The 23,503-nt window shown below is 40.7% G+C and overlaps 1 protein-coding gene and 1 long non-coding RNA gene across 2 annotated transcripts in view; one reads left to right on the top strand and one right to left on the bottom strand.

Moving 5' to 3' along the window:
- The window catches only part of TET1 (tet methylcytosine dioxygenase 1), a 78,685-nt gene extending 61,663 nt beyond the window's left edge, over window positions 1-17,022 (top strand). Inside the window, exons 11-12 of the mRNA XM_064145263.1 lie at window positions 5,173-5,512; window positions 8,864-17,022. Of these exons, the coding sequence (XP_064001333.1) occupies window positions 5,173-5,512; window positions 8,864-10,005 (1,482 nt within the window). The 3' untranslated portion in view covers window positions 10,006-17,022. The remainder of the gene's footprint in view (window positions 1-5,172; window positions 5,513-8,863) is intronic.
- Window positions 84-11,797, bottom strand: LOC135176299 (uncharacterized). Its single transcript, XR_010302603.1, has 3 exons — window positions 11,484-11,797; window positions 8,842-8,887; window positions 84-603 (listed from the first exon to the last, which is right to left on the bottom strand). It is a non-coding gene; the product is annotated as an uncharacterized LOC135176299 (long non-coding RNA).
- Window positions 17,023-23,503: the final 6,481 nt, after the last annotated feature.

The raw sequence follows: 23,503 nt of genomic DNA on the forward strand, positions 1-23,503 counted from the left end.
GATGATGTGGTAATGGACAATATGAGGATTTGCCCAGCCTTATTAACCTCAAACACCCATAGCTTTATTTACTATTTGTCTCTTTTATTCGATGTTTTTAAATGGTAATGACACCGTACAGTCTGTACAAAGTGTGCCTGGCTAGTGTTGGTAAGGTTTCTTCCTTTCCTCCTTATTCCAGCAGGAAATCTTCATTTATATAATCTAATAAAGTTGCTCCCAAATAAAAAAGCTGCAGTAAACACCTTGTAAGACTCTATCTATGAATGCTGCTAGCTCTATCACTGCTGCTTACAGCAGAAGTGACACCTCTGCATTTCTTTCCCATCAGTTGGTGTTGAATCACTTTTACCACACATAGGAAAGGGAAGCTGCACAGTGCACTGAAACTGAAGCCAAAATGGGATCCATGTAAATAAGCTAAACCAGACACAGGTTCAACAAAGCACTTACAAGGGTTTAAATGACCAGCATTACTGTATGCTTAAAGGAATACCATGAGATGCCACTAACGGTTTTGTTGCTCTGTCTCTGCTGGAATTTCAGAGAAGCAGGCTTGTCTTTTCCTGGGTATGTATGTTTTGATGATTAGCTGCATCATTTCTGTGTGACTGAAAACAAATGAGGCAGTTATCAGTCAGGGGAAAAAAGCACTGGAAATGTCTTCTGTAGATACAAGACAGAACAATACATCTTAACCCACACAGATTGGTGATTACTGAGAGAGATCTGGTGTATGCTGAACATCTTTCCTGGCTAGCAGAATCATGCCCTGAATTTAGCAGAGCTGCTTTTTGTCTGGAAAGCTAAAAAAGAATAAGCCATGCGTGTTGTGTAGCAGAGTAAAAACACGTGCCATTGTTTACCTGAAAGAAACAAAAGTAACTTCTTGCTCCAAATGAGGGTTTTTAAGAACCTTCAAAGCCCCTAAATATACAACTCATTTGTACTTGGACTCTTTCAGTGTTCTGTGAAGGAGCACTGACATACGGCACAGCTGCAGTGCTAGGGTGCAGTGCTCCTTTTGGGGACACACAGCTTTTCTAGTTCTTCATGGAGTCTGTGTAATGTTCAGGGGATTTGTTTCTTTACTGGATTAGCTGCAAAGGATTCTGTTCTTCATACCTGTGTGAACCCTTTAAATCACTGTGACATACAGTGATGGAGACAGAACAGTTAGCAAAGGCTTCAGTAGTTCTGTAGCATGTATAGGAGTACTTTCCATCCTATGGGGTGTGTTGTCTGTCTGTCTTGGGCTGGGAAAGGAGAGAAAACAGCTGCAGCTGTGTGTAATGGTGCCACACAGTCTGTAGCAGGCACTGTAGAAGAGGAAAAGGAAGAATGTATGCTTCAAGAACAACTACGATGTAACATTGTTGGCAGCAGAATTAAGCAGTGTCAACCCATCCACTTAAGGAAGACCTCTGCTTTCATTGCATTTCTGTAGTTGTAGCTCAAGTCATGGCCAAAAGGCTCAAGACTTTGCAATTGTCTCTGTGAATGGACCTTCTGGTCCAGTCTCATAGCTTGCTTTGTGAGTGACCGAAGTGCTGAATGTCTCAATGGGTGGTTCAAATCAGAACAAAAAGGTGGAAAGATGTTCTCCAGCTGTTAACAGAAGAGGAGCATTAGAATTCTCTCTGCTAACCTGCAATCTCCCAGACAGTGGTGTGTGCCCCATACCCACATTGTAGCTATGGCACAGAAACACAGTCTGATGACACTGGTCACCTGTGTCTAGTGGTCAGAAGTGACTGAACACGTTCGGGGCTCCTTCTCTTTGAAGCCAGTTAAGGACCATTTGCCCCAGCTATAACGGACAAAAGCAACATTGTTGGCATTCACAATGGGAAGCACTGAGACAGCAGCACCGCAGAGTCCCACCTGGCACCCACCCTGCTTTCCAGCTGCAAAGGGGAGATGAGTACAGCAAACTTGATTCCGCCTTTCAGGTTTACAAAGGCTGTTTGACTGTTTGGCCAGAACTTGAAAATTAAAACATCTGTTCTTAGGACGGAGTGAAAAAGACTACATCAAAAGTTCAGGAGGACAAAGGCAGATCAAAGAGATAAATGTGGAGGGAGCTGTGTGGCTACAGATGTTTGGAGGTCTATTTTCAGTTTAAAACTAAAATAAAGTCTTACGAATATGCAAGTTTTACCATGACATCACTTAACCCAGAACAGGTAATGGAGCTGATCACCAAGCACAGTGGAAACCTAAACAAAGTCCTTGGCCAACATTTTCTTTGGCTTTTGAGCATTCTGGATGCTGTAGCTACATGTTCTGGAAAAAGCATTCAGAGTAGCAGGATGTGCAGCTTCCCTGTGTGCAGTGGCTCTGACAGAGCCCATCGTTTCCTCATGGCTGGGTTTTTATTTTGGTCAGTTTGCAGTCAGTGCCAGTGGAAAATGCTGCTTTTACCTTTTTAGTGATGGCTTCCCTTCTAACTTTCTTAATGGAATATTTTGCACAGATTTGAGTATTAGAGTGGTTTTTGAAAGAGACATTTCTTTGTTCTACTTCAGCTGTAGATTGCTGGCCTATCTGCAGGGCCTCAAGTTACAGCTCTTTTCCCTGTAACATTAACTTCTCAGCCACTTGTTATGGTGTCCTTCCATTTCTGTTAAAATATGCCATGGAGGACACTGACTTTTAAATGTTACAAGGCAAGGTTGGACGTGGCACTTGGTGCCATGGTCTAGCCTTGAGCTCTGTGGTAAAGGGTTGGACTTGATGATCTGTGAGGTCTCTTCCAACCTTGGTGATACTGTGACATATTAAATTTTCTGTCACAGTGTTTAAGCTGTAAGCTAACCTACCTTTGCCTAGTTGTAAGTTAGATGAAAGATGATTAATATATTTTTAAAGAGTAAATCTAATAAATGTGTGAGACCAGTTTTGCATGGAAGTCTCTGGTGAAGTGCATGAAAGTTTGGGACTGAATTGGATGAGGGGCTCAGTTTTCAGAATTGAACTGTCAAGACCTGAACATGTTTCAGACTAGTGCCTAGGTCTAGACACAGGTTGAAGAGAGCATGTCAGAAGGGAAGTAAGAATCATGCAATTCCTGATGAGTACAACTGGGAGGAAGGCCCCTCCATGCACTTTTTATTACTGCTTTTGTTTTCAGTTCAGAAGGGGAGGATGTGCTGGATTTTCTAACGTGAGTCTTGTGGAATTGTGCTCTCTCTGTGTCCTACCCTCTCTCACCCTTCCTGAATAACTTGAAATCCACAGACAAAATTCGACCAGATTTCACTGAATTTTGCAGAAATGGAATTGTATTTGGAAGTTTTAACCTCTGGCTCAAATTTATGCAGTTTCACTGCTAACTGCAGTGAGGTGGATGGAGGTTTGCTCCTCTACTGAGAAGGCAGCAGGGTTCTTATAGCAGCAGCCAGGAGGTACTGGTACAGCTTCTGCCAGGCTCTGCTTCTGATTGCTGGTGCCCAGCAGCGGTGGGAGCAGGGCTAAGGGTGCCAGGGTTGGGTGTGGGGGAGCGTGGGGATGGAGGATTCCAGAGGGAACAAAGTGTCATTTGCTGCTCATGGAACAACTTGTTTTTTCTAAATCTTCCTCATAGTCCAAAGGCTGCCCAGTTGAGGTAAGTACGCATGGAGCAAGCACATCAGTAAGCGCTGCTCATCAGCTTCTAACTGCCCCTTCACTTTGCCTTCGTAAGAGCCCTTCTCTTGATCCTCTCAAAATGCCACCCAAAAAGTTCTTCTCCTTTGTCTGTCCCTCAAATTTTCTCCTTTTGCTGCTCTGCAACTGTCAAGCTTTGCACATAGCTATTTATAAAGCCCTAACCACCTCTTTATCAATTTAGGATTTTTAGTTTGTGACTCTGTGATTTTATTATTCTGGAAATAGTTGTGTGATGTCTTTATGTGAAAGCTGTGCTATGAAATAGAACATGTTTGTGTCTTTCCCCTGTAAATAATATTCTTCTCCCCTGGAATGTTAGGCATGGTGGTAGGATTCTAGGAAACTGGATGAACTGTTTATGATAGGCACCATATCCAGCCTACATAGTGATGGACTAGGGAGTGTCTTCTCATCCTTGGACAGTGCTCAGATCCCGGTGAAATGTATATATGTAATAACAACAGACACTGAACCAAGCCATGACACTGATGTGTGGCTTTCTAGGGATGCAGAATGTTGTTGTGAAAGCCATGAGTCTGTTGTGAATATCATCAGTAGAGCTGTAAGTGATGTGACTACCTGTACACTTGCTTGTGTCTGTAAAACTGCTGCCATCCCTCAGAAAGCATGGAACAAAGCCAGAAAGTGCAGTGATGGGTTTAGTGCTGTTCTGATGGCGAAGGCTTGCCATTGATCACAGCCCAAACTCTGGAACTGCTGAAAGTTTGAAGTACTGCATATGTTTAGCAGTGATGTGCAAAAACTATCACACACAGGCTGTTACAGTAAGTTTGAACATTTACCCACACTTGTGATGTGCCCCTATCAAACTGGATCTAAACAGCACTCCCCCTGGCTCCAGCATCTAGTAACACACAGCAAGAGGGCGATAGCCTGAGAGTATCCAGGTGTCTCCTGGGTCTTACAGCTTCATCATGGCAGACAAGCAGAGCTGAGAAGGGTGTTGATTAAAGAAAGTGTGAGAGAGATAGAGCTGAGACTTGCTAAACATCCAGAGGAGTATGTTTTTCTTTCATTTTTCTTTCTGGTGTGTTTTTCTTTCATTTGCCAGATGAAAGGAAAAACAAAACCAGTTCCATGTCATAGAAACTTCCTGTTCAATCCAAAAATAGGTTTTTTTTTTCATATTTTTTAGTTCTTTAAAACAAATCAAATATGAATAAACCCCAAGAACTCCAAATGCTTGGGAATTTCTAGTATATTTCCAGTGCAGGTTATTTACCAAGGTGACACGTTTGTGGATAACGTAGGCTGAGACAAGGTTCATTTTTCTTGTACCCAAGACACGTGCCTTGATCATCTTTTTCAAGTGCCAATAATTTTTCTGCATCGTCATGAATCAAACAAAGTCTTGTCAGATGTACGCTTCTGGAAGACCCATAGGACTGAGGCAAAAAACCCATGAGAAAACAGTCAGGTTTAGGATGACTGCTTAAATATTTCAGTAACTTCCTATTTCATGTGGGTAGCTGTATTTGTAAGTGCTTGTGCTTTTGCCAGGTCTGTACGCTGACGAAGGAAGACAACCGGAGAGTGGGGGTGATCCCAAGCGATGAACAGCTCCATGTGTTACCTCTTTACAAAATTTCACAAACAGATGAATTTGGGACCGAAGAGGGATTGGAAGCTAAGATAAAAGCCGGAGCCATACAGGTGCTCACAGCTTTTCCCAGAGAAGTGCGAATGTTAGCTGAGCCTCTCAGAGCTACAAAGAAGAAGAAACCAGACACAAGGAGGACGTCGAGTGAAAAGCAGCCACTAACAGACAAAAAGTACCCCACACCAGTAAAGCTGAAAACTGAAGCCCCAGAAAATCTCGGCAACACCTTGACTTGTTTAGGTGAGTGGTGCTTATTACTTTCTGCCATTCTCTTCTGCTACTGTGTTACTTTCTACCTATCCAAGGGGAAGGAAAAGCTGAATACTCAAGGTTATGAATGACTTGCATAGTCTGTATTTTAGGGGCTAAGAAGCATCACTGTACTCAATACTCTCTTTGCACGTGATTGCCCCAAAATAAGTTTGTGTTGGTTATGTAATCACCAATGAAATATATCCAGGTCCCCTTATTCTAGTAAATAGTGTCAGTAAGATCATATTGAAATAGCATCATAGGAATGGTCATATAAATAATGTGTGTTTCTGTCACTTGAAAGACAACTTTGTTATCCACTGCTCATGACAGAAAATGGCTTTCCCAGTCTGAGTTACTGGTAATTTCTTGTCAATGGCATGGAGACTGTTGCAAAGCAAGAGATCTGCCCCAAAAAAGAACAGGGCTTTATCAAATCAGGCAGTGTATCTTAAATTGATCTGCAGAGGTGGTCTCTGTCAGCAGTTAGGTAAGAGGCATGCCATGTTTCTTCTCTTGCAAGATTACTGTGGCCAGACCCTTCTGCCTCCAGACGTGTTTGTGCAGTGCACAATCATGACGTGGCTGAGCCGTGTGGAGGTGCTTCTGATCTGGGGTCCAAGTTTGGACCAGGACTTTGGAGGATAGAGCTATGCTCTGGAACTTTACAATAATGAGAAGAACAGAAGGAAGAGGTGGAGCAAGCCACGGATGTTGCTTCTGTAATTAGAGGGGAAATGAAATAAAAAGAGTTAAAGCATAGCCAGTCTGTCTTTCAGGAAGAATAGAGGAAAATTAGCCAACCTGCTGTCATTTGAATTTTATTTCATAAAAGACATCCCGATCTATGTAGATTTAAGGGAAGGAATAACTGCACCATGTGTCTAGAAGAATGTTTGTGTTTGGAGAGTAAAAACTAAAAATACACCAAACCTCCATGTGATGCAATTGTGTAATTTGCACTCAGCACCCTGCTTCGTCTGAGCAGAGGAGTCAAGGCAGGCAATAAACGCTGCATAGAGCAGGACAGAATAAGAAGAGAAGCCCCTAAGAAATTAGGCAGACATTCTGCTAATTTATGTGCATGTTTGGGAGAGACAGTGCAGGTTTTGAAGCAGATATAAATAGATTGCTTGGGCTGAGGATGATGTCCAGCAATAACTGTGAAGCAATGATTAAAAACTCCCATTATGCTCGGGGTGGACTGGAAGTCCTGGAAACATTGGAGGACTCTGGTTTGGGAGGGAAATTGTCAGATCTCACTAGATGGTTGTTTCTGAACAGAGTTCTGAACTGCCTGACCACACAGCATTGTGGTTACAAATAGGCTTGGCTTTGCTATCTGAAAACCATGCCCTGAACAAATGGTACCATAGCCAAGATTTTAGCAGATGCTTTGGAAGCATGAAACTTCATTCCTTTGGATATGCACAAATATTAAAATAGCTGTGTAAACAAGCCAACCTGCCTTAATTCGTTTGGACTTGAAGTGTTTTGGTAAATTAATTTATAAGGGCTGCTGAAAAAAAGTAAGAAAGTGAGGAAGAAACACTTTTATGAGTGAAAACGTTGCTGGGAGATGGAAAAGGAAAAATGCAAATAGAAATACTTAATTTCTTTTTAGTTTAATGAAGGTGCCACAAGAAGACTGTCTATCCCATGTTGCCTCTCACATAGGCGTAGTAAGCTCTTTTGAAAGAGATCTGACTGTCAGTGCCCTCCAGCTGGAAAGTCTGAGACCGAATAGATTGAATTGTACTGGATAAAGCAAGAGATGAACCACCGATTTCATTTCTCAGCTGGTCACAGCAGAGTAGTGGCCACTTCAGACAGCAGCCCCCAGTGCTCTGTTTGAACATGATATACTCCTGGGGAGCAATTCCACCTTATCTGAACCCATAATGACTTCCTCCCTATTCATACATTTTAATTAACTTCTCTTAATCTCTGCTACTTTGCCCTGCAGAGCAAGGAGCTTCTGGCAAGAGCTGGAAATCTGCTGGAGCCACAGGCATTGTGAGAGTGCTGGGGGCTGTTACAGCTTATGTGCAGAGAATGTAGGTCTGTTCTCAGAGATGATGGGAAGTATGATTCCCAAATGCTGCGTTTCCTGTCTTTCATAGGAAGGCCTTGGCCTGGGGGGGATGTGTGTCCTTAATAAAATTAAACACTTTTGATTTCATAGAAAAGGGTTTTTAAGAGTTCATGAGGTTTCCTTATGTCCCTCCACAACTTCAGTACTTGCATGCTAACTGTCGTGCCTAGAATTTATCCCACTTTTTGCATTCCCAATTAATGTTTTTTTAACCCATCACTACTTGCAAATTATCAGAAGACAGAATGGAAGAAAGAATAATTCTGTGTCTGGTAATTAAATATTCTGCGTATTGATGGAGCGAAGAAATAACACTGACAGGGATGGTTTTTTTATGAGGCTATGCAAGAGCTGCATGTGGGGTGCCAATCTGCCAGCAAAACACATGTAAAGCAGTTTCAGGGCATGACGTAAATCCCATCAAAGTCAATGGAATTTCTTCCCATTACTCCACTGGACTCTGGACTGAATTTATCCTTGAGGAGGAGTCATCATGAGGCAACTGTTCCACAAATAAGCACATCTGCAGGGTTCCAAGACTCGAAATTGATTAGGGAGCTGACATAAATTGAAGCATATCTCCACAAAGGTCTGAAATAATTAATGTGTGGCAATTAGGTGGAAGACAGCCAAAGCACATGATGCAGCTTCCTAAGGACAGATTCACCTGCAGTATGTTGCCGTATACTTTGTTGGGGCCTTTTTTTAAAGGAAGATTGGAATAGTTGCTTGAAATTGCAGGAATCAGTGTAATTCAGTAACTTTCCTGGTGTGAGAGACAAGATCCATACATACACTTTTTTCTTTTATTATAATAAGGGTCTATGGCAGCCATGAACCTTACTTATTTTTAATTTCAGACAGACTAAATTTCATCAGTTATGTGAAAAATCTAACCTAGTGCTTCCTGCTAGCCTGGGCAGAGCCGAAGTGCAGCAGTTGGTGTCTGGGATGCACTTGTGTAGAACTAGTTGTGTGAACCAGGACTGAGTGGTTATTCCATATTATCTATTTCATTCATCCCTTTCTATTTTCTATAGCAGCAGTCTGACTGGAAAAGGTTAATGTGCTAGTTAAGCAAGGTTTATTACTATGTATTTCTGGTGAAAAAGGTATTCCTGAAAAGCTAAAAGCAACCACATAATATGTCTCTTTGATATGAGCAAGCAAGTACTGAAATATTATAAAAGGTGTGTTTTATTAAGTGAGGAAAAGTACTTACTTAGGTGTGCATTGCTTTCTAGGGACCACATCAGATGCTTTAAAACCTGGAATAAAAATGGAGGCTCCTGATCACCTCTATGCCATTAAAAATACTTCAAACACTACTAAAAATTGCTCCTTGATGAAACAGTACACGGCTTCCTCCCCTTTCAAGGTGGATAGTTTACACCCCTGTTCATCTTTAGCACACAAGCCTGGCATCACAGCAGTGACCAACATTCAACAAGATTTTTCAGTTCCCTACGGGTATTTTGAATGCAGCAGTAAGCAACCTCACGTGACACCTTACGTTAATTGTAAGAACTTTGATGTGTCAGTCAAAGATTATACTGGAATTTTGCTGAATGAGAAGATGAATGGTGTGCCACCAATTCTTCCAGAGGTCACTGTGCCAGGCTCCCCAGCCCCTAAGGCCCCCCTGCCCACTATACTTGAACATCAGCCAGACAAGCAGAATTGTCAGCTTCAGTCAGGCAGCTCCGCCTCTTCGCAGCCCATCAGCTCCTGTGACCTGTCAGTACCACCGAGCTCTCCGGCAAAGGACGCCCTGGGAAGTGAAGCTGAGTGTTCCCATGGATGCCCAGTGGAAAGGGGCAGCTCCCAAAAAGAGCAGCTGTGCAATTTTGAATGTGCTGACATAAAACAGAGCACTGCACTGGGACAGCCGACTGATGTGGAAGAAAAAGCTGAGGAAATATGGTCAGACAGTGAGCACAATTTTTTGGATGATGAGATTGGCGGGGTTGCTGTGGCACCTTCTCACGGTTCTATCCTAATTGAATGCGCAAGACGTGAACTCCATGCTACCACGCCTATTAAAAAGCCCAATCGCAATCATCCCACCAGGATTTCTTTGGTTTTCTACCAACACAAAAATTTAAATGAGCCAAAGCATGGTTTAGCCATGTGGGAAGCAAAGATGGCTGAGCGGGCAAAAGAAAAAGAAAAAGAAGCAGAAAGATTAGGAATGGAGAACACTGAACTAAACTCTAGCAGCAGGAAAACAAAGCAAACAGGTGAAACCAGAGATATTTTTTATGAAGACAATGAGTTCAACCAAATTCCATCACGCAGAGCATTAACAGTTACTAAGGATAACGTGATAACAGTATCTTCTTACGCCCTTACACGAGTTGCAGGGCCTTACAACCATTGGGCATAGGTTCAGTATCGAATGCCTCCTCTTGGTGCAGTGTTACACAGTGTTTCTTTAAGGTGCTGTTAAAGAACAAGTCTTGTGTAGTTTACTATTTGCTCATCTCAACCATTTTAAGGCTGAGGTAAAAAAAAAGGGGGGGGATTTCTTCTTAAACTGTGACTTTTAACATTTGGTGGTGCTCAAGCACAATTTAAGCAAAAAAAAAACTGTATAGTTTTAATACATTCTAAAAAAGATTTTGTTTAGGTTATTAACCTTGATTGAATCATTCAGTTTATTACCTTTAGGAATTTATATTTGGTGCTTTAAATCAAGTCTGTTTACTACAAGAATCATTTATAAGGATTTTAACAGGTTCACATTTTATGGTGTTATACAAGTTATACAGTAATAGCTCTACACAGCTCTTGGTGCTTAACCACATTGAACAGTTATAAATAAGCTGAATTATTACTTCATGGTGCCATTGCTTTAACAACTTCCAACCATTGGTGTATAGTCCAAACTGCAGATAAATCTTTTAGAAAACCAATGATTTTTTTTGATTTACAGAGGTCATTATGTACAAAATGGAGTTATTTGCAATGATGGCTGGAAGTTGTTTTTAAGCTGTAAATATATATTTTAAAAGCACTTTCTATTTTTAAAATTAACTTGAAATAGTATAGTATAAGGTTCATATTGTCTAAGGTTTGTGCATACTCTACAGAAGAGATCATTTTATTCTTGCTGTGTAGAGTTCCATATTGTTACAGCTACAGTATGTGTGCTAACGGCATATGTGATTGGTTTTAGACTTGCCCTTTTTCATTGAAGATTTTATGTTGCATTTAAACCAGTTATCAAATACAGAAACACGTTGTTATTTTCATGAGCGTACAATGAGTTAGGAGACATCTTGTCAGTACATGTGTTGGGAGCTAGGAATATCGTTTGGGTCTTTTTAAAGGCAGCATTTGTTACGATTTTTTTGAGCAATAAGTTTGTAAGTCTCATTTGTTTGGAGCATTTTAAGCTAACATGACAACCAAATGTTCCTAATGCCTCAGGGGTAGGATTGTTTTGGAAAAAATACCCCCTAGAGTCGCTTTATTCTGTTCTGGAAAAACAAAATAACTAATTTGGGGAAAACACAATGTAAGTGTTGGAAGACATAAATCTTCTAATATTTAACAGCAAATTTTTCATTAAGAATAATGTATCTGTACTATTCACCAGCCCTTTCTGTTCAGTTTTTGTACAAAAATGTTCTGTACATTTTTCATGTGGTTCGCATGTTCTTCTTTCCAAACACAGAAAAGTTATCTTCTCCATTTCTGTTGGAAAAGTGACTATTTGATAGACCATAAGAAAACCAGACACTCCATTGCTTTTAAATGCTGTAGCATCCCACTCTTCTTTCTGATTCTCCTCTCCTATGTATTTCCTTTTTAAACTTATTTAAACAGATTACCAAATTACAACATTAGCTAAGAACTGACCTCATCCTACAGCTTCTCGCATGCGAACAGCTCTGCATAACCATAGCTGCCCAGTCAGAGCCTGCAGGATTGCTCAGGCCAGATCCCCGCTCCTGACTGAGAGCTGCAGGATCAGGCTCCTGAGGTGAAGCTGTACCTTACTTCTGCCTCGGAGTCCTCTCCACTGGAGTAATCTGTAGGTGTAAAGAGGTCAGAAAATGTACTAATAATATGCTTGATAATGTTCTAGCATAGTGGTGCTGTAACAGAAGAGTATGAACTCTCTAGATCTGCTCTATTTCAAATCCAGACAAGGTGCTTGTTCCTTGGAAAGCTGAACTGTAAGCCCTGTTTACAGTTTTGGTACGAAAAATACACTAGCTATGTTCTTAACACAGTGCCAGTTAGGACCTTGGTGCTACAAATGCTGAAATGTGGCTGTAGATCCCCGAGACTGTTCTGTACAGATGTGCACACCTGCAGGTCTGAAGTAGCAATGTAAGGACCTTGGGTTCAGTTCTGCAGCTTCCTGTCAGAATTAACAGAGCAGTTGATGGCAGAGGACGGCCCAACTGAACCCTTCTTTGTATCTTACCTATTTTAAGTAAGTTTGTAAAAACCGGGTATGCTGCAAATTCTAGTTCAAAGCTTAATATTAGCTCAGATAGAGGATATGAAGGGATTGTAAATAGTAATAAAACAAAACCAATTTTATGCCATCATTTTTTACCAGCAGTTTTATGCTTCTTGGCTACGTAATATACAGTATACATCAGATCATTATGGTATTTTGTGTGCCTTAGATTTCCATTTAAAAACTTGTATATTTTTGGTGAGCTGAAGATTAGTACGAGTTCCAGCAGTCCCTACATTAAGCAGTACTGTTTTCACTCATGTATTTTCTACCTGAAAACCCTTGTCCCGCCCCACAGTTGATCATGTAAGAGGAAAGATTAATTTACTCGTTTCAGTGCTGATAGCTTTAGTTTGTATCCATGCAGATTGAAAAACTTGATTTCTGAGCACTCTCATGTGCATAAGTTTTTCTATACTAAATCAGTAAATTATAGAGCCATCTCTTGATATTTTAAAGGGTTTGGATTGTTAAAGTGTATTATTTTCACTTAAATCTTCCCCTATAAATGCCTTTGTTTAATTTATGCGTGACTGGAAACTTTGAGATTAAAATGTTCCATTGGAAAACCAGCAGCTTCCCTCAGAGAAGTGAGAAACAGAAAGGTGAATCTGAAAGGATACCTCCAAACATAGCCTCTGGCAAGTCACTGCACAGGTCAGTTGAGGTCTTTTTAAGAAATGGCCATTTTACCAGAGAAAGATTTATCTTAACATACAATTAATGCTTTAACAGATAGGTGCTAAAACTCATAGTTAACTATTTTAAGCTTACTTACATGAGAAGAATTTATGGTGTATAGAACAAAATGCCACTGGTGGTGCTATTTCCTTGGCTGACTGTCACACAGCTACTTTTCCAGGCAGGCCAGCCACTTTCAGTACTGCTGTGGCACACAACAGGTTGTAATCTGAGAAGCTGCTATTTTCTGTTGCTGTACTGCAGCATAGAAGATGCAAATGCTCACTCTTTTTACAGCTGAATGCTATTTATTGTAACATCTCAGAATAGTTATGTCATTTTGAGTAGGGTTGTCATGATACAACAGCATTTGTCTCTTAAAATTTGCTAATCTGTGGGTCTGTTGCTTTCTTTGCAGCCCACACAACCACTTGAATTTGCTCTTGGCCCTTAACAAGGTCCTTTAAGGATGGCCAGCCAAAGAGCTGGGTCTACAATGAAGGTAGCTGGCTAGGTTAGACCTGCCTATTTTAACTGGTTTCCAGCAGCTGGCACGATGATGTGGGTTAAGAACCAGAAAATGGACTCAGGTGTGGGCTGGTGATGGGGTGTGGTTGTGTGTTGATCCTTCTTCACAGTATGCTAGCAAAAACATGATCCAACACGGGACACCTCTGACTTCCCAGAAGAAATGTCTCTCATCTCTTTCTCCACTGCCACTTTACACTCACCCTAGAGGGAGGGAGCAGTGCTTTCTGCAGGAGCGGCTCTGTGGACTCACTCAGTCCCTGTTGGAGTTACTGCAGTCATGCCCAATTCAGTAGTGAATTTTACTCATGCAGTTTCTCTGTGCTTACTGATTTGTAATGTGCTATTATGTTACAGAAAACAGAAATAATTCTTACTATAAATATTTTGGTCATAAGATCTAAACAGCTTTTTAAGAACTTAGAAGTACTTGTGACTTTCTAGCTGTAACAGTTGTAGTCAGATTTATTTTAAGGACTTTTAAAGCTAATTTAGGAATAACTGCTGTTATAAGTCCTTTTCTTACCTGTGACAGTGCTTCTCTATGCTTAGAACAAGAAATGACTAGTATCTTAAGCAATGTTTTATGTTAAGCATGAGTGAATAGCAACTTCTTTGTACTTAAGATCATTTGTAACATAAAACTGTTTGGGATTTTTAAAACAACTTGCTAATATCATTGCAGTATTATATTAAATTTGGGCTAAATTTGGATCCTCCTTATGTTGCTGCAGCCCCCTGACTGCAAAGTGTTCATTCATCAAGCTTTCACACCATTTTCATGTGTAGCTGGATGGAACTGAATGATAACGGTGTGCCAAAGCCAGTGCCGAGTCAGACCCTCGTAACCCTACAGTTAATAGGTTTTGCAAGGAGAGATGGAGACTGGAGTAAATGTACATCTGGTTAAACACTTCTGGTTAAACTTCACCTCGAGTTTAAGGTAGGCAGGTCTATTTCAGGCCACTTTCAGGCTTATGCTCTTAACAGGTTGAGCAGAAAATAATGAAGTACTTACTGCCTTTTATTAAAGGGTAGAGGGGTGTCAGCATCATTGTTTTCCTCTTTCCAATAGTAAAGACCTTAGGATTCTTTTTTTAGTCCATTTCACCAGTTCATCATCCCAGCACAGTTTGCAGTGTTCAACCACTTATTTTAACTTCACATTTAAAAGATATGAGATGCTTCTCCATGCTGTATTCTTAATTCTTCCCACAACAGTATCTTTTTCTCTTTTCTTCTACTGATCATTATGTATGTATTTTTTCCACACATACATATATTAAAGTGCTAGAAGGGTGCTAAACAACTGAATGTGAAGGTGATGTGCTCTATTTGGTTTGACTGATGGACAGTATTCTGTTTCCAACACCTTGCACATCCTCCAGCTTTCCTCATAAAGTCAGAGAATGCAGGTGTAGACCCCAAACAGCTACACACATAGGGAGTTAATCTACAGAGAGTTACCAATTAGAGCAGATAAACTGTATTCCAAAGTGCTGCTGCAGTGGAGTAAGGCAACTGCTAACCTGATGTTCAGTACTGCAACTGTTGCCACAGAACATTTTAATACTGTTGTTGAAAGTTTTGTCACCTGATCAGTATTTTACATGTATATCTGTATTTTTATTATTGTAATGGAAAAGTGTCTAAGTTTGGGAGTTGTATTAAAATAAGAATTAAGGCCCTGATTATCATTTATACTACTGGCCTTTGCATCCCATTAAAATGATAAAGGACCTGAAATGGATTATGATTTATCTTACGTGCTTCAGAGTATCCCATTGCACTGACAATGGTCTGGAAAGTTGGCAGTATAAATCAAAATTGTTACCAAATGACTAATTTGTACAATCATCTGAAATCAATTTAATAATATCCCGACTGTTTGCTTACTGGACAGTAACATTCAATTGTTCTCCATTTACAAATACAGGCTGGAAAGGAACTGGCTTGGCTTTTATCAGGTTTTAAGCATTCACGTATATTGGCTGCCGTTTTCCCAACACTATGTACAAAGAGAATGTGGTGCAAGGTTTTTGTACCTCTAAGTAATGGCCTGGCTAGAAATCTCACAGAAGAACTGTCAATAACACTGTGTCTGAGCTTTGGTAGTTTTTCCTAGAATATTTGCTTCCTTTTACCATAGTTCATCACACAGACTGGAGTTGTGACAATCCATTTAATTCTGTTCTTTTCTGATTGAAGATTCAATGGGGTGTGTAGTATTGTGGTTGTTGTCACTCTGTGGTGAGTTTTAAGACAAAGCTAAAAGCCGGTGTTTTCTAACTGCCTAAACTGTGGTGACACTCAATGTGAAACCATTGGCACTGCCCTGCAAGCTTGAGTCATGCAGAGCTTCCCTTGCTGCCAATGGAAGCATTATGTAAGCATCCAGCCCTGCTACAGTGCAGTTACAGAATGCAACACGGTGCAAACTTCTCTTTCAATACAAGTTTGAGGAAAAGGAAATACATTTTCTCCCTTAAATTTCTGAACTACAGTAATACTGCAGAGTCTAATGAAGACAGATTTTGTGCTAACTCTGTGAATGCCAGTCTAATCCATGCAACTCGAAAGGCAGCATCTGGACTTTGTGAATCTCTTGTCCTCAGAATGAAAAAAATAACTGTAGGCAAGAAAAACAAATGTGATATCCCAATGCCAGTTCTAACCAACACGAACAGTTCAAACATTTCAGTGTCTACCAACCATTCTACAATTCTTTGTTCAGTTTGAGACAGCTCTTCATCATATGACAATATCAGAGCAGGTCATAAATAATGTTCAGACTTTGCTGTCATAAGGAAGAACATTAATATGTAAGGACATACTGTACTGCCATGCTATGGTTAAATGGAATTCTTTCCTGCTTTGCATAGTGAAAATATTAACAGCATGCTAAAGCAAAAAAGAGAACCTTGCCTTTCTTTCCTTCTCTCTTTTCTTTTTTTCTCTCTTTATCTTTCTTTCTCTGGGATGCACTGGGTATTTATTTTTCAAATTTGGATTTGAGGGTTTGGGTTATTTCCAGTTACCAGCCTATGGTACTTTGATCTGGAACTTAAAAATACTACTTTAAATGAAAGATTATGTACAGGGACAAAAGAATCAGAAAGCAAAAGCACTTCATTATGTCACACTATTTACGGGAGAAGGTATAAAATTTGCTTCTTTTCTCAGAAAACATTTGGGCCTGATTCTTTCCTAGTAAAACTGAGCACAGCTTCATGAGGCTAGTGGAGCTGTGCACAGTTATGCTAGCTGAGAAACTGAACCTTAAAATCTTCTTTGCAGACAAGGGAACCCTTACCAGCAGTACTTGAAGACTTGTGAGTTGTGACTGCATGTTACTTGAAAGATCTAATTAAGCTATGTTTTTTGGTGCAAGCAGTTGTTGTACATGATTTCATGTTTATGTAGCAAGATGCATTGAAATGTCGATACTAGTATTGAAACATACATGTAAAAATTGTTGTTGTGGAAATTGTCTGTTCTGTTCTATTTTTCTTGTGTGTCTCATCTGTTTAGAACGTAAACTTTCCTTTTTTCTATTTTTTATTGTCCTAACTGAATAAGGCTAAATGAATACTGTAATTGAAAATATATTTTAAATCTTGTCATGAGTTTTTAAAAAGACTATTACAAATTGTACCATTCCTGATTACACAGAACTTTGTGGGTGGTTTTAAATAAATTTTATACTTCTATTTTGCACTTAGTCGTCTAATTTTTCTTTCCTGCATTTTTCATGGATTTCTTGTAAAATGCTTTGAGAAATTGTGTTTTTTTCCTAATACAAACCAAAACAAACTTATGCTGAAGTACACAAAGGCTAAACATTTAGGCCAGGAGAGCCTGTACCACACAACTGACAGCAGCGGTAATGCCCTGCTGCATAACAGAGCATCTAATGTTATATTTCAGTCCTCTCTAAAACCATTCCATGTGTTGAAATTTTAGACAAGGATGGAAAAAATTCTGATTCTGGGCTAGAAATAGTCTGGTCTTGCAGCATATCTAGGGTTGCTGAGAACATCATCAAACATGTTCTGACAATAACAAGGAGTTGCTCTAATAAACATACCAGTCTAGGTTCTGAATGGTTATATAATTTACCCTATAGCCTGCAACACATCTTGTTAAGTGAGGAGTAAGAGAATAATTGCTAATAAAAGGATTTTCATTTTATGAGCCATTTTCCCTACAGAAGTTTTTCCTCTCAACACTGACAACCATTGTTACATGTAGAAACACATTTGTCAATTAACTCAACCCTGTAGGACTGCAGTGGTTCATGCAAGTCAGCAGGGTATTTGCACTGGAAAGGGATGGGTCTGGTCCTTGTTGTCCCTCTGCTGGTGCTCCATGCAGGACTGACCTGTCCCAGGCAGAGCTGTGCAGCAAGAGAAGCAGCCAGAAAATCCTAACAAGAAAGGACAAAATTGATGTTGAACATGTCTACACAGTGTCACTTTTTCCTGCCAGCCCTGTCTGACAGAGCATGGTTATGGAAATCATTTGCTGTAGCTTTTAATTCCCATCCAGGAGAAACAGTCCAGGGTTTATTTGCTTCAAATTAGAGGGTATGGTTGTTTTTCTCTCAAGACAAAACTGACCTCAGCACTAGTCTGCTTTACTACATCTGTTTTACATTCTAGTACAGAACAGCAATGCTAGAGAAAATTCCTTTTGCTTAGATCTGAAGGAGGAATACAACTCCTGAACGTTCAGATCTGCTTCTTTTTCTTCTACAGCAAGTGTAGGAGGAAAAGCTACTGTTACAGTAATCATGCAGATAACTGCAATCACATGGAGAGCGTAACAATGCTGCTATCCTCAGGCTTCAGTCATTCCCTAGAAATATCTGCATTATGCAGTACAGTGCATCTAGCTCCTGGGAGTAATGCAGTAATCCAAAGGGAAGCCTTTACCCTCCTATGTGATCTGCTGCTCTTTTAGAGGATAATCATTACTGGGTTCTTAGAGCAACATCTCACAGCTTGCCCTAGGCCTTCTCTAAATGGCACTATCAAATCTTTCAACAGTACTTTGTGTTCCACACTTTAGCATTGCAGTCTGGAGCCCACAGCACAGGTGTCTAAAAAGCATGGGCATTTTGAATGGCACTTGCAGTCCTGGAAGCAGACAGAGGAACATCATTTTGGAGGAAAGGTGTTGAAGAGAACATTTTTTGTCTCCCTTTCAGGTCCTGCCAGTAAGCTGCACGTTGCCTCCCCCAGCATTCCCGTTGCCTAGCATGTTCCTAGTCAGTGCTGCATTACTCCATAAACTGCAGCATGGTGCACACCAGAGCATGTGGGAACAAAACCAACCCAAATTTATCTACCCTGGCAGCCCTGAAAGGTTGCCAAACATGAGTTTATCTTGTAGAGGTCAACACCTGGAGGTGGTATCAGTGCTTGACTTCTTAGACAAGTCATACAGCTAACAGAATACTGATGCAGTACAGTTATTTGCATCCTTAAGATGTTACAGCCTTAAACTACAAGAACTATTAAACTGGTGTTAATTGTGAACAATAGTTTAAACTGCAAGATGGACTTTTTTGGTAGTTAACATTTTCTGCAGTACTCTAATACCCAGTAAAGATCATTGAACAGCAGGGTTTGACTGCTGTTGCATAATGTTAAAGCTGATTACTGTTGACAAATATTATTACATAATACTAGTTCATCAAGACATACATAGTATCAGTTCATCAAAATACTGCCTTTTTGTGAATTCTCTACATCAGAATGAGCAACAAATTCAAATATAAAGACAAATGAGACAGTGCTTCCATCAGCAGTGTTACAGTTCAAGAAATGTCCTAGATAGTCTAAAATGACATCTTTACTAGCAATGCCCATTTGTGTTTTTAATCTAAGACACACTAGAAAAATATTTAAAATGTAGAAAATAAACCCCAGCTACTTCAATAATCACTGTCTGGAGCATGAGTCCTAAGAGTCTTTAATTCCCGGTACATTCTACTCACTTCTGGATAGTATTTTGCTTTGACACACATCACCTACACAAAATTCTTACAGCAGATGAATTCTTGAAAATGTCTTTTCACAAGATGCCAAAAATTGCTTAAATCAAAGAATGGAAGGGACCTTAAAGATCACCTCGTTCCAACACCCTGCCATGAGTAGGGACACCTCCCATTACACTAGCTTGCTCAAGGCCTCATCCAACCTGGTCTTAAACACTTCCAGGGACAAGGTGTCCACAACTTCCCTGGGCAACCTGTTCCAGTTTCTCACCACCCTCACAGTAAAGAATTTCTTCCTAATGTTCAACCTAAATCTACTCTGCTCTAGTTCAAAGCCATTCCCCCTCTCCTATCACTACAAGCCCTTGTAAAGAGTTTCTTCCCGGCTTTCTTGTAGGCCTCTTCAGACATTGTAAGGCCACTGTAAAGTCTTCCCAGAGCATTCTCTTCTCCAGGCTGAACAGATCCAGCTCCCTCAGCCTGTCCCCATTGTGGAGGTGCTCCAGGCTTCTGATCATCCTTGTGGGCCTCCTCTGGAACCTCTCCAACAGATCCATGTCAACCTTGTGCTAGGAACACCAGAGGTGGACACAGTGCTCCACATGGCAGCTCACAAGAGTGGAGTGGAGGGGCAGAATCACCTCCCTTGACCTGCTGGCTGTGCATCTTTTGATGTGGCCCAAAATACAGTTGTCTTTTTTTGATATTTTTTTTCTCTCCCCTGTCAGGTGTACAGCTGCATCAGGTGTACAGCTCCACTCATCCCTAATTTAGCAGAACAGCACCCTCCACCTCCCCAGGCATCATGACTTACCCCTACTTTTCAGCTCAGAACAGTTAAACTTTTCCCTCCTATAGATCACAGTTCAGTTTCATGTGACCACTTTGTTTCACATGTAGACTTCTGGTCCTGCACAGCAGTTTCCCTTCACTTGAAGAATCCCTTCTGGGAAGTGAAGTGCTTCATCAGGCACACTTCTGTGATAGACCCTAACTCACTTGCACAATAGCAAAAAGCCTTTGAAGGATTCATCTAGGTTACAGCTGTGACAACTTCTAAGGGTGAGATCTGTTGAGCTGCTGCAAATTATCTTGTTCTGTGAGCGTAAGAAGCTGTAAGTGGCTCAAGGTGTGATGCTGCTTAACAACACTCCTTAGGCTTCAGCTCTCTTGAGGTCTGACTATGTAACAGTAAAAACCACCAACAAAAAAAGCAGCATTCTTTACTGATGAGTGCTCACCAGCAAGCCCTGCAAGTGCTAGAGGCTGTCACCTCACAGAGTACAGGGGAGTATTCCTTTTGCATGCAACTTCATCTGAGCAAATATTAGAGTTTTAATCTTCCTGCTTTGCCCTTTCAAGCTGGAAGAGGCATTACCACACACAGAAGGCCTCAAAATGTTCCCAGTTATTGCTGGAAATCACAGCCTTTTTGGTCTGCAGCAGGTTAAAGTGCTGAATCCCTACACTGGGCTATGCTGCCCTGGCGATTTTGTGTGATTGTACTTTAGATCATAGCCTGTGCTCTGCAATGGGAAGAGGCACAACATTGCAAGCAGTAACAGAAAGGCTCTCGATGTCCTGCTTTTCAAGTGATGGAGCTAAGATTTCCAAGGTGGTTGAAATTTTTCTTCTGGTCTATTGCCTGGCTATAGAAGTGCATTAACTCTGTCTTTCACATAATCTGGTTATTCCAAGATGTGAATGGCATGAATATGAGAAATAGTAAAATGAGCTGTATCAAGATCAAGCCCCTGTTAATTTCACTGGGTCACTCTCTGCCTGTAATACCAATGCAGACTGCTCTGTCATGCTCTGTAAAACAAGTTCAACATCAACAACTGCTAAGAGCAGGTTACAGTCATAACATGTATAGATTCAGAAGTTGTCTGAAATTGAGTAGGATCCATTGAAATGTATCTCCAACAAGGATATGAAAAAAACATAATAAAATGATCTTCCATCAGCAAAGTTACATTGTCAAAACTAAGCAGAACAACCATCTTCCTGTAGCTGGCAAAGGTCTTACATTTTAGCTGGACAGATACAACATGACCAGTTACCAGTGGTAGTAATTTTCTGTCCAGGAGCTTCATGTTTGGTATGAAACACTACTTTCTGTATCTTCTCAGTTGTGCGGATTTTCAAAACTATGTTTACGGGAATATTACAATCTGTTCTCCAGTTAACTACCCTAGATACATAGTATGAATACAGTTAAATCTGTTTTGGGTTTTCTTAACCAAAAAGAAGTCTCTTACACATTTTATTCTACATTTTCCTTTCACAGCATGCTCCTAAGATACCAGAAACTAGTTTTGTTCTGCCCAATGCAGGGACTATCACAGTACCTCTGCTGCTGCTGTACAGTGACAAGTGTTTGATAAGTGCTTGACTTTATTACATAAAGAATACTAGATACCAGGTGCTAAGCCATAATGCATCTATTATAGTGTCAAATTCTATACATAGTGCCAATAATGGATAGCAATAGTAGTAAAAATTTTAAGTGACCCTGGATGATCCCCCCCCTGCTGGGGTGAAGCAATCTGTGCTAGTGTAAGAACAGGGGATCTCACCACTGAAGCATTCAATTTGGATCACTTACTTGCAACCAATCTTACTCAGAGTCTCACTTTCACGAAGGATAAGCATTTTAAAAATTTCTTGCTTCACTTCAAAAGCAGCACATCTACTTTTCCAAGGCTGTGAGGCAGACCTCAAAAGCAGCAACAGGCATTACTTACAACTGATTGAGTCCCTTTAGATTGCAAACCCCCTGCAACACACATTTGTTTAGTGCTAAGTTTATGATACAATCTCTGTTATGAGACAATCCAGGGCCAGTTTGGAAACTGCAAATACTTGTTTAATGACAAATGTGATTTTTTTCCTGCTTCTTCAACATCTTGGGGATCTAGTCAGAATAATTAGCTCTGCTAAGGTCAAGTATGTTAGTATATCTAAAATTAATTACACTGTTTCACATTTTTTTCTTTGCTCATCTGAAGGTGAGATACTGCACCAAATGATAAGCATAATGTGGCAAATGTTGAGACGTATGAACAGCAGTGCAGGTCCAAAATTCATACCATATGCAGAAATTACTTCAGTAAGTCATGGCAGACAGGAGAGGTGCCTGGAGACTGGAGGAGGGCAAACATCACTCCCATCTTCAAAAAGGGTAAGAAGGAGAGCCAGGCAACTATAGACCAGTCAGCCTCACTTCCACCCCTGGAAAGGTAATGGAACAGCTTATCCTTGGTGCTGTCCTTAGGCATATCAAGGAGAAGGGGGTCATTAGGAGCAGTCAACATGGTTTTACCATGGGGAAGTCATGCTTGACCAACCCGATAGCCTTTTATGAGAACATAAATAGGTGGATTGATGATGGTAGAGAAGTGGATGTGGTTCATCCTGCTTTCAGTAAAGCATTTGACACTGTGTCCCACAGTGGGAGACAGTGGCTAAACTGAGGCAGTGTAGTCTGCATGAGCAGGTAATGAGGTGGATTGGGAGCTGGTTGAAGAAGTCAGGGAATTGTGGTCAATGGGATGGAGTCTACTTAGGGGCCTGTAACCAGTGGAGTCCCACAAGGGTCAGCACTGGGACCAGTTCTGTTCAATATATTCATCAATGACCTTGATGAGGGCATGGAGTGCGCTGTCAGCAAGTTTGCTGATGACACCAAGTTCGGTGGAGGGGCTGCTACACCAGAAGGCTGTGCTGCCATTCAGTGAGACTTGGACAGGCTGGAGGGTGGGGCAGGGAGAAACTGAATAAAATTAAACAAGGACAAGTGTAGAGTCTTACAGAAGACGGAGGGGTCACCTCATTAACGTTTACAAATATGTAAAGAATGAGTGCCAAGAGGATGGAGCCAGGCTCTTCTCAGTGATACCCAATGACAGGACAATTTAAATTTAATTTAAACATGAGGAGGATTTTTTTTCATTATGAGTGTAACAGAACACTGGAACAGGCTGTCCAGGGGCACTGCGGATTCTCCCTCTCTGGAGATATTCAAAGTCTGCCTGGACATGTTCCTGTGTGATCTAGTATAGATGATCCTGTTCTGTCACGGGGGTTGGACTAGATGATCTTTCGAGGTCACTTCCAGCCCCTGACATTCTGTGAATCCTTGAGCTCATCAGCTCTCTCTCAAAGCAAGTCATACACCAGATTTTTTGAACATCC

The sequence above is a fragment of the Pogoniulus pusillus genome, chromosome 6 (genome assembly GCF_015220805.1).
Source record: "Pogoniulus pusillus isolate bPogPus1 chromosome 6, bPogPus1.pri, whole genome shotgun sequence".
NCBI classification, from domain to species: domain Eukaryota; kingdom Metazoa; phylum Chordata; class Aves; order Piciformes; family Lybiidae; genus Pogoniulus; species Pogoniulus pusillus.